General features: G+C 37.1%; 1 protein-coding gene across 1 annotated transcript; it reads left to right on the forward strand.

Moving 5' to 3' along the window:
* The first annotated feature begins 2,563 nt into the window (after positions 1–2,563).
* Positions 2,564–7,623, forward strand: LOC131775063 (leukocyte tyrosine kinase receptor-like). Its single transcript, XM_066167669.1, has 5 exons — positions 2,564–2,748; positions 2,838–2,955; positions 4,895–4,999; positions 5,441–5,962; positions 7,184–7,623. Exons 1-5 carry the CDS (start codon positions 2,566–2,568, stop codon positions 7,522–7,524), a joined length of 1,269 nt encoding a protein of 422 aa, XP_066023766.1. The 5' UTR covers positions 2,564–2,565; the 3' UTR covers positions 7,525–7,623.
* The last annotated feature ends 6,315 nt before the right edge of the window (positions 7,624–13,938 follow it).

A 13,938-nucleotide genomic window follows, 5' to 3' on the forward strand; every position in this document is an offset into this window, starting at 1 on the left:
AGTTCGTGTCTGCTTGAGGGTGGCCTCGTATCTTTGTTTATCCGCTGTCTTTTTCCAATTTTTTGGGAATCCAGCATTTTGAAATTCAAAGTTAAAGAGAGCGCTACCTGATTGTTCCACACCAAAGTCTATATTGAGGGCATCCAATTGTTGTTGGTCCAATTGATCATACAATTCATTGAGTTGATCGTCAGATATTTCCCCACCATACTGTTGTTTTTCAAGTTCATCATAATGTTGATTTAATAGGTCATCTGAGATACTATGCTCTTCCTCCACATCATCATTCTTTCTTTTTGCCATCATCAAATAAATCTACAACTAACAAGACATGACACAAATATAAGTTTCACTCGCATTTTATTTACAAGAGTTTGTACTTTTACACGGTTAAAAATCCTCAGGGTTTTTCATGTACTCCTTCACCAATTCCGTCGCGGTTTTTAAGTTTTCTTTTTTAACCAGTTTTAAGAGCTGGAAAAAAACTTGAGTTCGATGTATTTTTTGCTTGGTTAGCGCTTCGAGAATGTTCTCATAGTCGCCTAGAGTTTATTGCATCCGTCTTTTTAATTTTGAGATTCTTTCCGTCGTAGAAACAGATGGAATATTTAAGTAGTTTTTGTTTAGCTTCAAAGAGACTTTTTTTCCGCTCCTTTGTGTCCTTATTCAAATATTGCGATTTGTGTAACAATAGCAGTTCACACCAGTTACTTCTTAAGCAAGTATACGAATAAATATGCTCCGAATAACACACACGGGAAAATCAGTAAATTTTCCCGTAACAGTAGCAGGTGTTTTCAGGAAACACAAAAAGATTTAAATTAAGCCTTACGGGATTCCATCCATAGAGATTTTAAAGTGCCGAAGCCACGGGACACCTGAAACGGCTATAGTGGAAGAACGCTGAGGGTTTTTGAGATTTCTCCGCGGAAGGTTTGCATTTGTTGAAAATTATTGTATGCCAATCATCTACCTGGAGTACTTCTTATTGAATACTTAAGGAACGATGAACTTAAAAGAATCTGCGCGCAAAATATTTAACACCATGAGAAGGTTAATTAAAAATGTATGATTGTATCGCAGATCAGCAATCATTACAGGTGAATTGACAATAATTTTTCTCCAAACTATAATCTCTATCAAAACTTCAGTTTAAAACTCAGATTTTTGTTGGTATTTCGTGTCTTCCTGTTTATACGGAATACCTAAGCCTCTCAACATTTGCAAAGATTCTTCAAACTATTTGAATTTTCGCGTGTACGTGTTATGACAAGTTTTAGGTTTTGTTATCAGTCGAATTAATTATTTAGATGAAATTAAACACTAAGCAAGTGTCTGAATACATGGCATGCGTTGTTGATGGTTTTCCCACTCAAGGCTTGGCTCCGCTGATCGTCTTTACGGCTCTGTCGCAGTCTAAAAATTAACTTTATCAATCTCTGGTTAAACAAAATGGCGAAACATTCGGTCAACGGCCTGGAAGTCCGATTTCTCAGTGCTGGATATTTCTAAGTGTTTGCAAACTTTGATAATGCGTGACTAAGCGACCAATGGAAGGTTACAGTTTTTCATTTTTATCTCTGTTGTTATTAAGTGCTCCGTTAGGAGCGTGGCCTCACTGCTTCATGAAAGGAAACAAAGGTAGGAGCCAACTTTGATTCAGAATTGCACTAGATGATCTTCTTGGCATTATTAAAGAAATATTACATCAGATTTCTTTAAGGGGAAAGACTACTTACCTTTTGAACACTCATATCTGTGTTTTATTTCAATGCTAACCTTACTCTGCCAGCCTTGAAATCCAAATTAATTTGGAATTTTTTCGTAGTTTCTATTTTTAAAAACTCTAATTGCATTGTCTATAAGGTCGCCTGCAATTCAGTCGCACCTAAAAGAAGCCGGAATATTGATAAAACTTTACGCCAGTCAATGATTTAGGACAAATTGTTAAAATCGATCAATTTTCAGCTGCTCGCAAGAAGGTATTATGCAAAAAAAAAAACTTTTAGCAATGACAATGTTATGTTAATATTTCCATTAAGCTCTTGTTCTAGTTTTCTTTGTTAGAGAGATTTTGAATATTTTGTTAGCTTTTACAGAAAAATTGATGCCGGCCAAAAAGCGATATTCACTTCACTTATTCAAATGAATTTTTAATCACTTAGGGGTCTATTCTACAGAGTATTTTGTATTTGGTAACAAGTAGCTTGTTTACTTTCGTCAAAAACTCCCTCTTCCTGCATACATTTTTTATGCTCATCGAGAAAGACAAATCGTCTCAGTTTATGGGTAGCAAAGAAATCATTCTAGTCACTCAAGTATAAGGATCGTTATGGACCATTCAGATTCTTTTAATTTCGTCTGTAATTTGGACGCTTTGGTGATATATGCTCGAAGTTTATGCCATCAATTTTAAAGAAATTCCTGTTTAAAAATGTCAGTGACACTTGTAATCATTTATTTTGCAAATCCCTTGCAGACCATGGTTGCCGAAGTCTTATGTTTCTGAAATCCTTTGGAGGACATGCTTTGCAACGCCACGTTTTTAAAGAAATCTATTTAACCATGGGAATTAAGCCCTATAGCGACTGCAAAAATAGATGCCTGATGGAAAATTCCTGTGTGTCTGTGAACATTGGTCCACCCGACAAGAATGGCCTAAGGGTCTGTCAACTGAGTGATTCTGATCACACACAGCATCCCGATGACCTTAAACCCCAAGAAGGATATTTGTATTGGGCTTCAAAGGTACGGGAAAAAATGGATTTTACCCGATGATGTTTATTTACTTATTTTTGATACTAAAAATATTTCTGAAAATAAATCTGTCCTTGTAGAATACGTGCTCCAGCAAGCCCTGTCCTCGAAATATGACCTGCATTAATGGGTATACTGACAAGGGATACATTTGCTCAATGTGTAAGGTTGGTTTCATGGGAGAAAGATGTGAACAAGGTAAAAAAAGAACTTTGTTTTTCGGTATTTAAGTTTATTCTGAATTTTTTTTGGTCCTCTCCTCTTTTGTACGATTAGTTGGTAATAAAAATCAATTAATTCACACAATCAGTTTCTTTGGGAGAACTCTCTTTCCCTAAATTTGTTTATTTAACAAATAGAGAAGCCTTGACTGTGCTCTGTTCTGTTATAAAGCACTTAGGAAGCGGCTAGAGCACGAAAGAAGTGTAGGGAGAAACACGAGACGTAGTCGAGTGTTTCTTCCCACTTCTTGAGTGCTCTAGCCGCTTCCTAAGTGCTTTATAACAGAACAGAGCACAGTCAAGGTTTCTCTATTTGTTTTATAATAAAGAATCTGTTAAATTCCCTTTGCATTACTTTCAATTTTCAAAACAAACTTTATTTCCAAAGCGAACAACAGTGTCGTCAGCATGCCCTATACTCTCGTAGAGCACGCTAAAATAAGCCAATCAGAATCATTGTTAGAATTGTTCAAATAATCTGATTGGCTGTACAAGACAAAAGCTGTCAAAAGTGTCAAACCATCAAAGTTCAAAAACCATCAAAGTTTACAATCTGCGATAGTTTACAAACTAAAATAATTCGGCAGGTCGAATTTAACGCTTTTGCCTGAAGTTTTTAACACAGAATCTTGAAGTGAAATGTTCAGTGAACTTCAGCCGAATTATGGCTCATAAAAACACGCGAGTTTTTTCACATGACAAGGTAGAAAACAAACTGTTCAAGGAGAGAGTTTTTTAAATGAACGACAGCCGAATTCACCGGAACATGAAGATCGCTCAGGATGACAGCGCCGCAAAACTCGGCTGCAGTGACTGAAGTGACTTTCCACTCAACACATCCGAAAGGATATCAGAACGAGCTCTTATTTTTTCGCTCAAAGGGCGGCCGATGTAGTTTCTGAGGCTTGCTTTACTGTGATGACCGGAGATCGCCATGATAAGCGAACCGCGATGGACTTCAGCATGATCATATTTGCTCAGACACCGTCATGATTAGTATGAATTTTTAACAGTTATGCCAGTTTTGTTATATTTTTCATCATTTCTGTTTTGTTCTGTTTTGTTTTTGAACTCTGAACTTTATATACTATACAAGTGTTGGCTGTGTTTGATTTTTATTACCGCAGTAAGCTTGCAATCTAACTGAGCGTGAAAATCTTTAAAACTTGGAATGTCTATTTTGTTTTTCCTTTGAGGATTTTCGTATCTGCTCACGTTTTAAAAACGTAAATTACGGCGCCTGGTATGTTAACAAACCTTTTTTTGGTTCTTCTGTTGCTACTTGCCGGCTCGCTTCTTCCGAAATTTCACTTTCAATTATCGGAAAGAAAGCTAAAAAGAAGTCCCGGAAAAGGTCGAACATAGTACAATTTGGCAGATGGCGTGACAGCTTTAGCTCAGTTCTATGCTCTATACTCTCATAGAGCACGCTCTTTCAACCAATGACAGCGTGCGTTATATCCGAACTTTATTATAAATGTATTTATTTATTTATTTATTTTTTGTATTAACTTCTATAACGTGTGTAAAATGAGTGTGTTTTCATTTTTGTAACAGCTCCGGTGCTCCATGAATGGTTTTTTGAAAGGAAGCTTTTCATATATAATTTTTTTTTAATAAGTATAATAGTTAAAACAAACAAAACGGAATTTTCTTTGTAAAGCCCCGGAAAGCATTGGAGTGAAGTACGAAAATCTCGTAACTGTGGAATGGGCTGGACTTTGTGTCTTTCCATATTAATCAGTTTCTATACCTGGCCCTCTATTATAATGTGAGTTGTTAGCCATTCCTCTGAGTGATGCCTAATTCAGTAGTAAACCCTTTGGAATTCAAGAGAGTTATTTCTACTTGAGCGTTTTCTTTCATTCGAAGATAATTATAGTTTAACATCATCTACTTTTTTGTTCTTTTTTCAGATATAAACGAGTGCATCAGTGACACCCACGGTTGTCACTATAATGCAAGCTGCAACAACACATTTGGTTCATACACATGCCAATGCAAGCCAGGATTTAGTTGCAGTTAGTATGAAAGATGTTTTGATTGTTAATCAGTGCAACGTCTATACAGTAATTATAAGGAAACTGATGAGATTCTCATCAACCAACGCCACAGGTTCATAACCAACAATTCGTGTCTAAGTTGATCAAACCATAATTTGAAATAGCTTGCATCATGGTATCCTTTTGAAAAAAGCCAGATTTTCATGAATATGTTTAACCAAATTTCCAAATGTACAAATTCTGTCATGTTTTCTATTACTTCCACTACTACGTTCTTAAAGAGTTTCAGAGTTTAAAAATAATAATAATAATAGTAATAATACTTATAATAATAAAAAGGGAAAAGGAAAACAAACAAAAAAATAACAATAGATTATATCAAGATTTTTATCTTTCTCAATTAAATGAAAGAACGTGTGATATGAAAAAATGGTTCGAGTAGACTTTTTTATCCTTCAGCATTTCAAGCCGCTTTTACAAATCTCAATGCCACTGGAAGATATGGTCCAACGACATTGGGTAGCCACTACACAGGTCAGGATCATGACGGACAAGTTACACTGTCCAGCGGTATTCAACAGTGGAATGTGCCGTACACTGGTGACTACAGAATAGAAGCGATCGGAGCAGCAGGAGGGTATGATCCATTTCAAAGCAGTGCTCAGTACCGAGGAAGAGGAGCAATTATGATCGGAACATTTCGTCTAAACAAGGGTGAAGTCATACAAATAATTGTTGGTCAAGAAGGAGGAATAAACAAGCAAGAGTGGTCTTCTGGAGGTGGTGGAGGTACATTTGTAGTGAGAGGAGCCAATACACCTTTGATGGTAGCTGGAGGCGGGGGAGGGGTACAAAGTGTCAATTCAAGTCATGGAGGATGTGACGCCAGCACACAAACAGCAGGGAATCCTGGATACAAATCATGGTCAGGGGGGAGCAATGGACATGGTGCACGGACTGCTGATAATAGCTCCCATTCAGGTAAAAACGTATTGTCATGTTTCCTTACTCTTCGTGGCTTTGGCAGCAACTTAATCGAGTCGCACGTTTCCGGTATCTCTGCAAGACTAGTGCTCATAAGGTGGCAGTATCGTTATCAATCTGGTTTCTGTTTGAGTATCAAAATATAGTTCAAGTTTTCACCCGGTGTCCATCCAAGCATCAAATACTTTTATATTCCTTAGAGTATCTCCTCCTTTGATTTATCAACGTTTTAAAAACCGAGAAGAAATTATGAAATTCTGCTTCATCCAAAGATTTGAACATCGATATTCATTACACGGTTTAGGTTCGCATCTTGGGAGTTTACGGACCAAATGTCACAGCAGTCATGGCGAAGTTTACATACCTCATTAATTCGTTCAAAGAAGGTCGCAAATTCGCAAAAAGAAAAAACGAAGCTTTTCCCGACATTTTTTGGCTATGAAACTTTTCCCGACATTTTTTGGTTGACCACATGTCAAGCTATATCAACACTGAAAAAAAAACATGCAGTTCCGACTGCCAATAGAAACACAGAAGCGTCCTGTACAGACTCTCAGCAAGAACACATTCCGCGGGTTACTATCCATCAGTTACCCATGACAGACCTATAGTTAAATTCAGCTGAACGGCAATTTCTATTTCAACTCTTTTTTATATAATTTTTATCTTAAAAGCGGCCTGGACACTCCGCGGAAAAACTTAATGGTCGCTGATCTATTGCGAGCAGCGAAGATTGCTTAAACCCCAAGCCTTTATCCGTTTCGACATTCCGCGTCGAGTTTCTTGAATTCTTATGAAGACAGCCAGACCTCTTTTTACTTTCATCTAAGGAACCTTCTCCTTTTCATCTATCTCTATTCTCATTCTAGTCTTAAACGCAGGCATATATCAAAGGTCTTAACGTGTAACCGAAATCAGGAGATGTTTTACGTAATCGAAATTCAAGGATCAAGATGTTTTGTTATTAGAAACCCTTCGGGAGTAATTTATGTTGACATGTTATAATTGGCTATTCAGAATTTGGCCCGCTGACGAATTCAGTTCAAAGATATTTTTGTAAATAACTCGCGTGTTTCTCAATATTTTAAGTAAATCTTTCTTGGAAACTATATGTCAAATAACAAAGTTAAAAAAAAAAAAAAGAAATTCCAAAAAAATGGCCCTCGAAGGTCTACCGTATCCTTATATCAATTTCCATTTGACATTTTTTTTCCTCAGGTGGAGGTGGTGGCGGCTTTTGTTCAAGTGGAAGAAGTGGAGCGTATTTTAATGGAACCGTTGGAGAGGGTGGAGAGGGTGGTAAGGGATTTCTTCAGGGAGGGGTGGGTGGGAGAACCCGTTTCAACGATACCACCGGTGGGTTTGGGGGAGGAGGCGGGGCTTGGGGATGGGGAGGGGGCGGAGGAGGAGGAGGAGGGTACTCTGGGGGAGGTAGTGGTAAACACCTGATTGATTCCTGTGGCGGTGGAGGTGGATCATTCAATGCTGGAAACAACCAACAGAATGATTGTTGTTACAACTCTGCAGGTCATGGTCAGGTGACGATAACGTTACAGTAAAGTAAACTAACCATAAGCTACCAAACTGAAAAAACATCAGTAGACTGAGAGTGTGAATCAGGGCGTTGGACGTTATATTTGTTTAACTTGGACATTAAATCGAGGTTGATCTTCACAGGGAAGTGTTGAAAACAGACTTCTACTTAAGAGACTATTTCATTATAGCATCAGAACAACTAGCATATCTCAAAGCTTCACCTTCATATCCTCATTTTCTCTTGATCGAGAATTTTAGTGATAATATGTCATTGTGTTGGTTGACCAGTTCTCGGCTGGCTTGTTAACTTAGTTTTTAGAGCACTGCACCGGTATCTCAGAGGTCGTGGGTTCAAATCTCTCACAGGTCTGGATTGTTCAGGCCTTATTTTCACTTCTGCTTAGGTAGTGTTCATTTTAACGAAGATTGTTCTCATTTTCATAAAAGTTGTTTGCTTAACAACCATTTTGAGGACTTTCAAGTGTCATAGCCATAAATGAACTATATAGACTTTAGGTGTAAACTTTATCGACATTTAGAAAGCAAACCTGAACATTCCTTAAAGTGATAATAGAATATATATATATATATATTATAGAGAGAAGACAATGTCTTTCTGTACCTCAGTTTTACACATATCCATTATGTTATATTATAGTGAGGCAAAAATGTCGTTCTGAGACTCAATTTTACCTATATCCATTCTGATAGATTTCGACCAAGCCTAAAAGTGGAGCTCTTGTTAGTTTATTTTCCAGCCCTTCATTATAATGAAAACTGTGATAAAACTCTTTAGCACCGGCTGTCGGAGGGGCTTAATGACCAGTTGAGGGTGGTGGGGGGGGGGGGGAAGGGAGAAATGACGGGGTCTGGAACCGAGGGACTCTTTACAACTTGCAAAGCGATCAACACGTATGTTAGTGAGTAGTTCATTTAAACAGCTGAGGACCTTCATTATTGTTTCTGATGTTTTGATCAAATTTTCTAAGATAAGGAATATTTTTTTCTCAGGCGTCGTATATGATGTCAACATCAGCTGATATTACATTCTATTGGGCGTGACTGATAATTTCGGTTCGGGAAAATGAGCCAAAATTAAAGGAACGACGATAAACTACTTCGAATTAAGACCTCACTGGTTGATTAAAGAGTATGCACGTGAGAAAAGTGAATCATTAAAATAATACGCCAGAATCGTATGGGCATTTCTCACAAGTATATCTTCTTTTGAAGTTGTCAGGTATGACTGCTCTCTCCTCTGTTTTTCCCTAACTTTTCGACAACCTCTAATAAGCGTAGAAATTAATAAGACAAGTCATTTTCAACTCGTGTTTAAACCTGTTATTTTTTCGTATTTTTTCTTTTGGCTATTCTTGTTTTCACGATTTTTCTCTGGCTAGAAGTACGCAGTGTCTTTTTTTAGATTCTTTCATTTATTTAATTCGGAACCACTGTAACTGCATATAATAAAGGCGTTTTTAAGCCAACTGTCTATGATCTTAGCAAATAAAATATGATATTTGCCCAAAATGTTTCTTGCGCTGCGAAATTTTGATTTAAAGGACGATTAAGGCATTTCTAAAAAACTTGAGATAATACCTGGATTTCATTTGTACATCACAGAAATTAATTCCAAACATCAATCAAGTTTTTTCTTTAGTTTAGAAGTTGATTTCATAATGTTATTGGCTATATTAAAGAGGTTGAAAAGTTCCAACTGGTTTCTCTCATGTTTGGAAATAATTGAATTTACTTGGAGGTGGAGCTGTTGCAACATGTTAACATGAAACACAACAATAAATTTTATTGATATGTAAAAAGTTTCCATTTGACTATCTACTGGCGAGTCTGTATTATATTTCAACCCAACCATTTTCCACAACTTGTAAACACTATGACGAAATGATTAGTCAGGGAAGTGGAAAATTTGTGGCATATACACCATGTTTGAAATACCACGTCCAGAATAAGCTCACAGGATTGAGGAGGTTGTATGAGGGAATAGGCTCACTTCTTTGTACCATTAATTAGCTAATCGCTCCTGTTGCCAAGGTTTTGATGAGGTTGGGCTGTCAGGGGAAAGGAACTGAGGATTTTAGCTGGCGAAGTGACTTTTTAAACCTGGAAAGTATCATCGCGAAAAGCCATAAATTGGCCTAGTAGTTCATTTTTATTCTGATCAACTAGTTTTAAGAAGGAAGCAATATTTTATTGCATACATTAGATGCATGGGCTGTGCTCAAGACTTTAATTCGACTACAATTTTATAGCCAATACCAATCCCTACACATGATAAAATGTTAGGAGGATCAGAGGGAAAAATAGTGTGTCATACATCTGCAAGATTTCATGTAATCGTTTTAATTACATGAATATAAACTGATACCAGGAGAATATTCAAAAGAATAGAAAATATGGTAAAAAATTAGGAAGTTGGCATAGGCCGGATAGAAAAGATTCTGAAAAAAGAAAGTGTTCTAATGAAAAAGCTAGGCAAACTTTTTTACAAAAACTGCCTGTATCTGTTTGGCGCGTAGTCAAGCTATTCAAAGTAGTCATAATCCCGGTTTTAATGATGAAAACACACGCACATGCAGATGAAAATAGAAATCTGTTCCTGCAAAAAATAACTTTCTGTAGTAAGAGGAAAGGCTTTCCTTTCTTCATTTAAAAGAAATACTGATCTTATTATCTCTCCACAAGCTCAGTTGACAGTGAGAGTGAATGAAATTGATAGTGACTATGTCAGTTGAGTAAATATCCAGAAGAGGATAAAAAGTAATATATGGCCTGCAGAACTCTGTTGTTCTAATTTTTTAACCAATTAGCTAAGGCACTCATATTCTTGCTTTGTGCATTACACGGTCACATACCCTGTGACCAATTCCCTACATAAATGTTTAATTTGGTTATGAGCATTGGTAAGAAACACCATACACTATTGAAAACACAAGAAAGAATGTTTCAAGCAACCTTAATAATAACATTTAATATTACAATGTGGTTACTTACACAGCAAAATTATATAATCACACAATTCCGAACAAAGGAAGTCAGGTCATAGACTAACCTGCTTCAACTTTTGAGGGCTTAGGGTACAGAGAAATAGATATGGTAAACAGTTGCAATTGATACAAAGTTAAAAGTTTGAAAGCTAAAAGATACACATTACAATCATCAACCCTACGCATTCTAGAAAAAACAGGGTCTATTACCACCACAACTTCTCCCAAACATTCATATTCTACATATACGGATTTATCGTTCATAATTGCTGATGAAATTCCGAAGGTGTGACTCAATTAATTCAAAAGAAAATATCCAAGCAGGTTGTAAAAATGGCTTACGAATTGTAAAGTGATAATGTGTTAACAAACTTCCTGAAATCGTGGTACCGATACGAATTTATCGTTCATAGTCCCTCATGAAATTCCAAGATTGTAAGTTAAGAAGTTCAACAGAAAATATGTAGGAAGGTTACAGAAACGGACTCTCAAAAACTGCTCTTGAATTCGAAAAACTGCAAGCAAGAATTACCAGCGTGCTTTTGAGCTCAAATTGCCAGAAACCCGTTTCATTACACGATCACACCTCAGATCCTTCTTGCAAAATGTAATGACTGGGTGTCTACAAAACGAAGACCGAAGACCGAAGACCAAAGACCGAAGACCGAAGATCGAAGACCGAAAAACGAAGACCCTAATTTTTTTTGCCCGAATAAGGCACGGACAGTTACAAAACCAAGCCAAAGCGTTCCTCAGCGCAAACAGATGTGAAAATAACGGGAATCTTCGTTTTGTAGAAAAGACCCCCTGAATCTACAAAACGAAGACCCTTACTAAGACACTTTGTTAGACCCCAATTGACACGAAGTCAAGAGGGTCTTCGTTTTGTAGAAAAGCCCCCTGAATCTGCAAAACGAGGACCCTCTCTAAAACGCTTTGTCAGACGCCAATTGACGCGAAATCAAGGGGGTCTTTGTATTGTAGAAAAAAAACCCGTGAATCTATAAAACGAAGACCCTCGCTAAAAACGCTTTGTGTGATACCCATTGACGCGAAATAATTGAGGTCTTTGTTTGTGTAAAGGACCGCCGTGTGAATCTAAAAAAAAAATAAAGACCCCGTTAAAGCGGGTTGCAAGTGAGCAAAAAATTAAAAGAGCTTAGAAAATTAAAAGAGCGGGCGCGTTATTTGGTCTTATTTGGAAATGAATGTACGATTTTTTTTCGCTTTTAATATAGAAACGATTTTCTTAATTTGCAAACTTTTTTTTAGTTGGAAAAAAAATTAGGGTCTTCGTTTTTCGTTCTTCGGTCTTCGGTCTTCGGTCTTCGGTCTTCGGTCTTCGGTCTTCGGTCTTCGGTCTTCGGTCTTCGGTCTTCGTTTTGTAGACACCCACTAATGACTATCAGTTTCAGAGATTGATTCTTCAGTTTCAAGCATTAGGAAAAAATTATCGCATCGCAAGCTTGTTCATCATAACCCGAGCATTAAATACGCCTGGAGATGGTGAGCGAAGAGAAAGTGGTTCCATGTTCATGACAAAAAAATATTTCCTGAAGTTCGAGCGAATCAAGCGCTGAAAAGAACCACGACTAAACAATGAAATTCACCCTTCCTGCGGTAGGAGTAATTCCACTTTACCTGTGAGTTTGTTTGCACTATACATTTGCGGTCCGTAATTCAAATCTCAGATGCTTGACCATAGGTGGCCCAAGCTCACATCTCGAGAAAAAGCCAACGATTAATTCATGAAAGCGTCACCTGTTGTGTGACTCGGTGTTAAGTTACGAGAGGAACCGTTGGAAAATTTGAACAGCGATAAATATTTCGAAATATGAATATTTTACACATTTTACCATCACTGACTGACAGCGATAGTAAAGCAAGCTTAAAACGGCAGAAATCGCCAGAAACTACAATGGAAGACACAGGATATGTGTAAGTTTTATTTATTATACGTGTAAAATGTTCATATTTCGAAATATTTGTCGTTGTAAATCGACCATATTTTGGTCTCCATACTATTCCTTACAAGGTGTTCAAGTTTTCTTACCGCGTAAGACTTAATGTAAACATAAACATCGCTGACTCAGTCTCATGTTATTTCAATTTTGGGAGAGGCCATTACTTCGTTCTTAAGGTAAAAGAACACGTCTTCGATGAAGTGCGATTTTTTAAATGAATAGAGTAAACCTGCGATAGTTAACAGACGAGAAAGCGATAGAAACTTGTTCACGCCGTTCGCTATCATTTGAAAACCAATCCTTAAGATAACTTTTTTTCCCTTAACACCACGAGAACCACGCGTGTATTAAACATTCTAAACAATGGGACAAGAAATAACTTAAAGAATACGAACACTTTGAAACTTTATAAAAGCGATGAGCCGGCGGAAGGTTTTACCGAAACGTGATTTGAATTATGAACCGAAGCTAGTACTAAACGACAATCGGTGAAAAACGGTTTAAACCTTAGCGTAAGAGAAAACCTAGATAAGAAACGACTTACCCCCATTTTTTCCTCGGATCCTTTATGGTTCGCTTCTCTTTGTTGATGACCTCTTTTCAGTCTATTTTCGGGGGTCTTTGTATTTCCTTTTCGCGTCGCTTTTCGCTAGATATTCGTCTTTTTACGTATGCCTTCTCTTGTTCTCTTTCGCGTTCTTTTCGCCGTATTCTGCCTTTTTTAGCATCCTTTCCAACTTTCCAGCGCGTATTTCTTGACTCGCTTTACGTCTTTAACCTCTTGCTTTCTTTGGTCGCTCTGTCTCTTTCGTTCCAGCCAATTTTCACTCAAAACCCTTTCTTCACGAAGTGGAATTATAACAATTTCCTCCGGTTGACAGAGCGTTAGCTCTGCCGGTATTGTTGCGAGTTGGTTAGAAAATGCAAAATACTGAGAATTACAGTTTAACTACAACCTCACCAGTTTGATTTCCTGCTCAAAACGCGAAATGTAAATTATTTGCTCACGCGGCTTCACATCTACTAGCCCACTTGAAGCCCTCGCGTAATGCCCAACCGTGTACCCTTGGTATGCCATGATATAATGGTTTATTATTATTATTATAGTTATTATTATTACTATTATTATTATTATTATTACTATTATTATTGTTATTATTTGGGGATTGAGAGTCAGATTGTCGCAACTAATTGAAAAGCATTCGTTTGCATTAATTTTCTTCTTTATAAACGTAAGATTTAAAAGTTCAAAAAAGGAATGAAGTAAAAAAGAAACAAGGGATGCATCCTGTAAATCTGCGCACGTTGAAGAAACCGATGGTTGAGTTTGATAACAAAAGAAGTCTTTGATAACTCTCTTGCAATAAAATTCCTTTTTAAATGTAAAAATTTTTCCTGACGATCATTGCAAGGCAAATTATCACAAGAGGCTACCAGGCATAGCACACATTTATGTGATCCAAACAGC

Source organism: Pocillopora verrucosa, chromosome 5, assembly GCF_036669915.1.
Source record: "Pocillopora verrucosa isolate sample1 chromosome 5, ASM3666991v2, whole genome shotgun sequence".
NCBI classification, from domain to species: domain Eukaryota; kingdom Metazoa; phylum Cnidaria; class Anthozoa; order Scleractinia; family Pocilloporidae; genus Pocillopora; species Pocillopora verrucosa.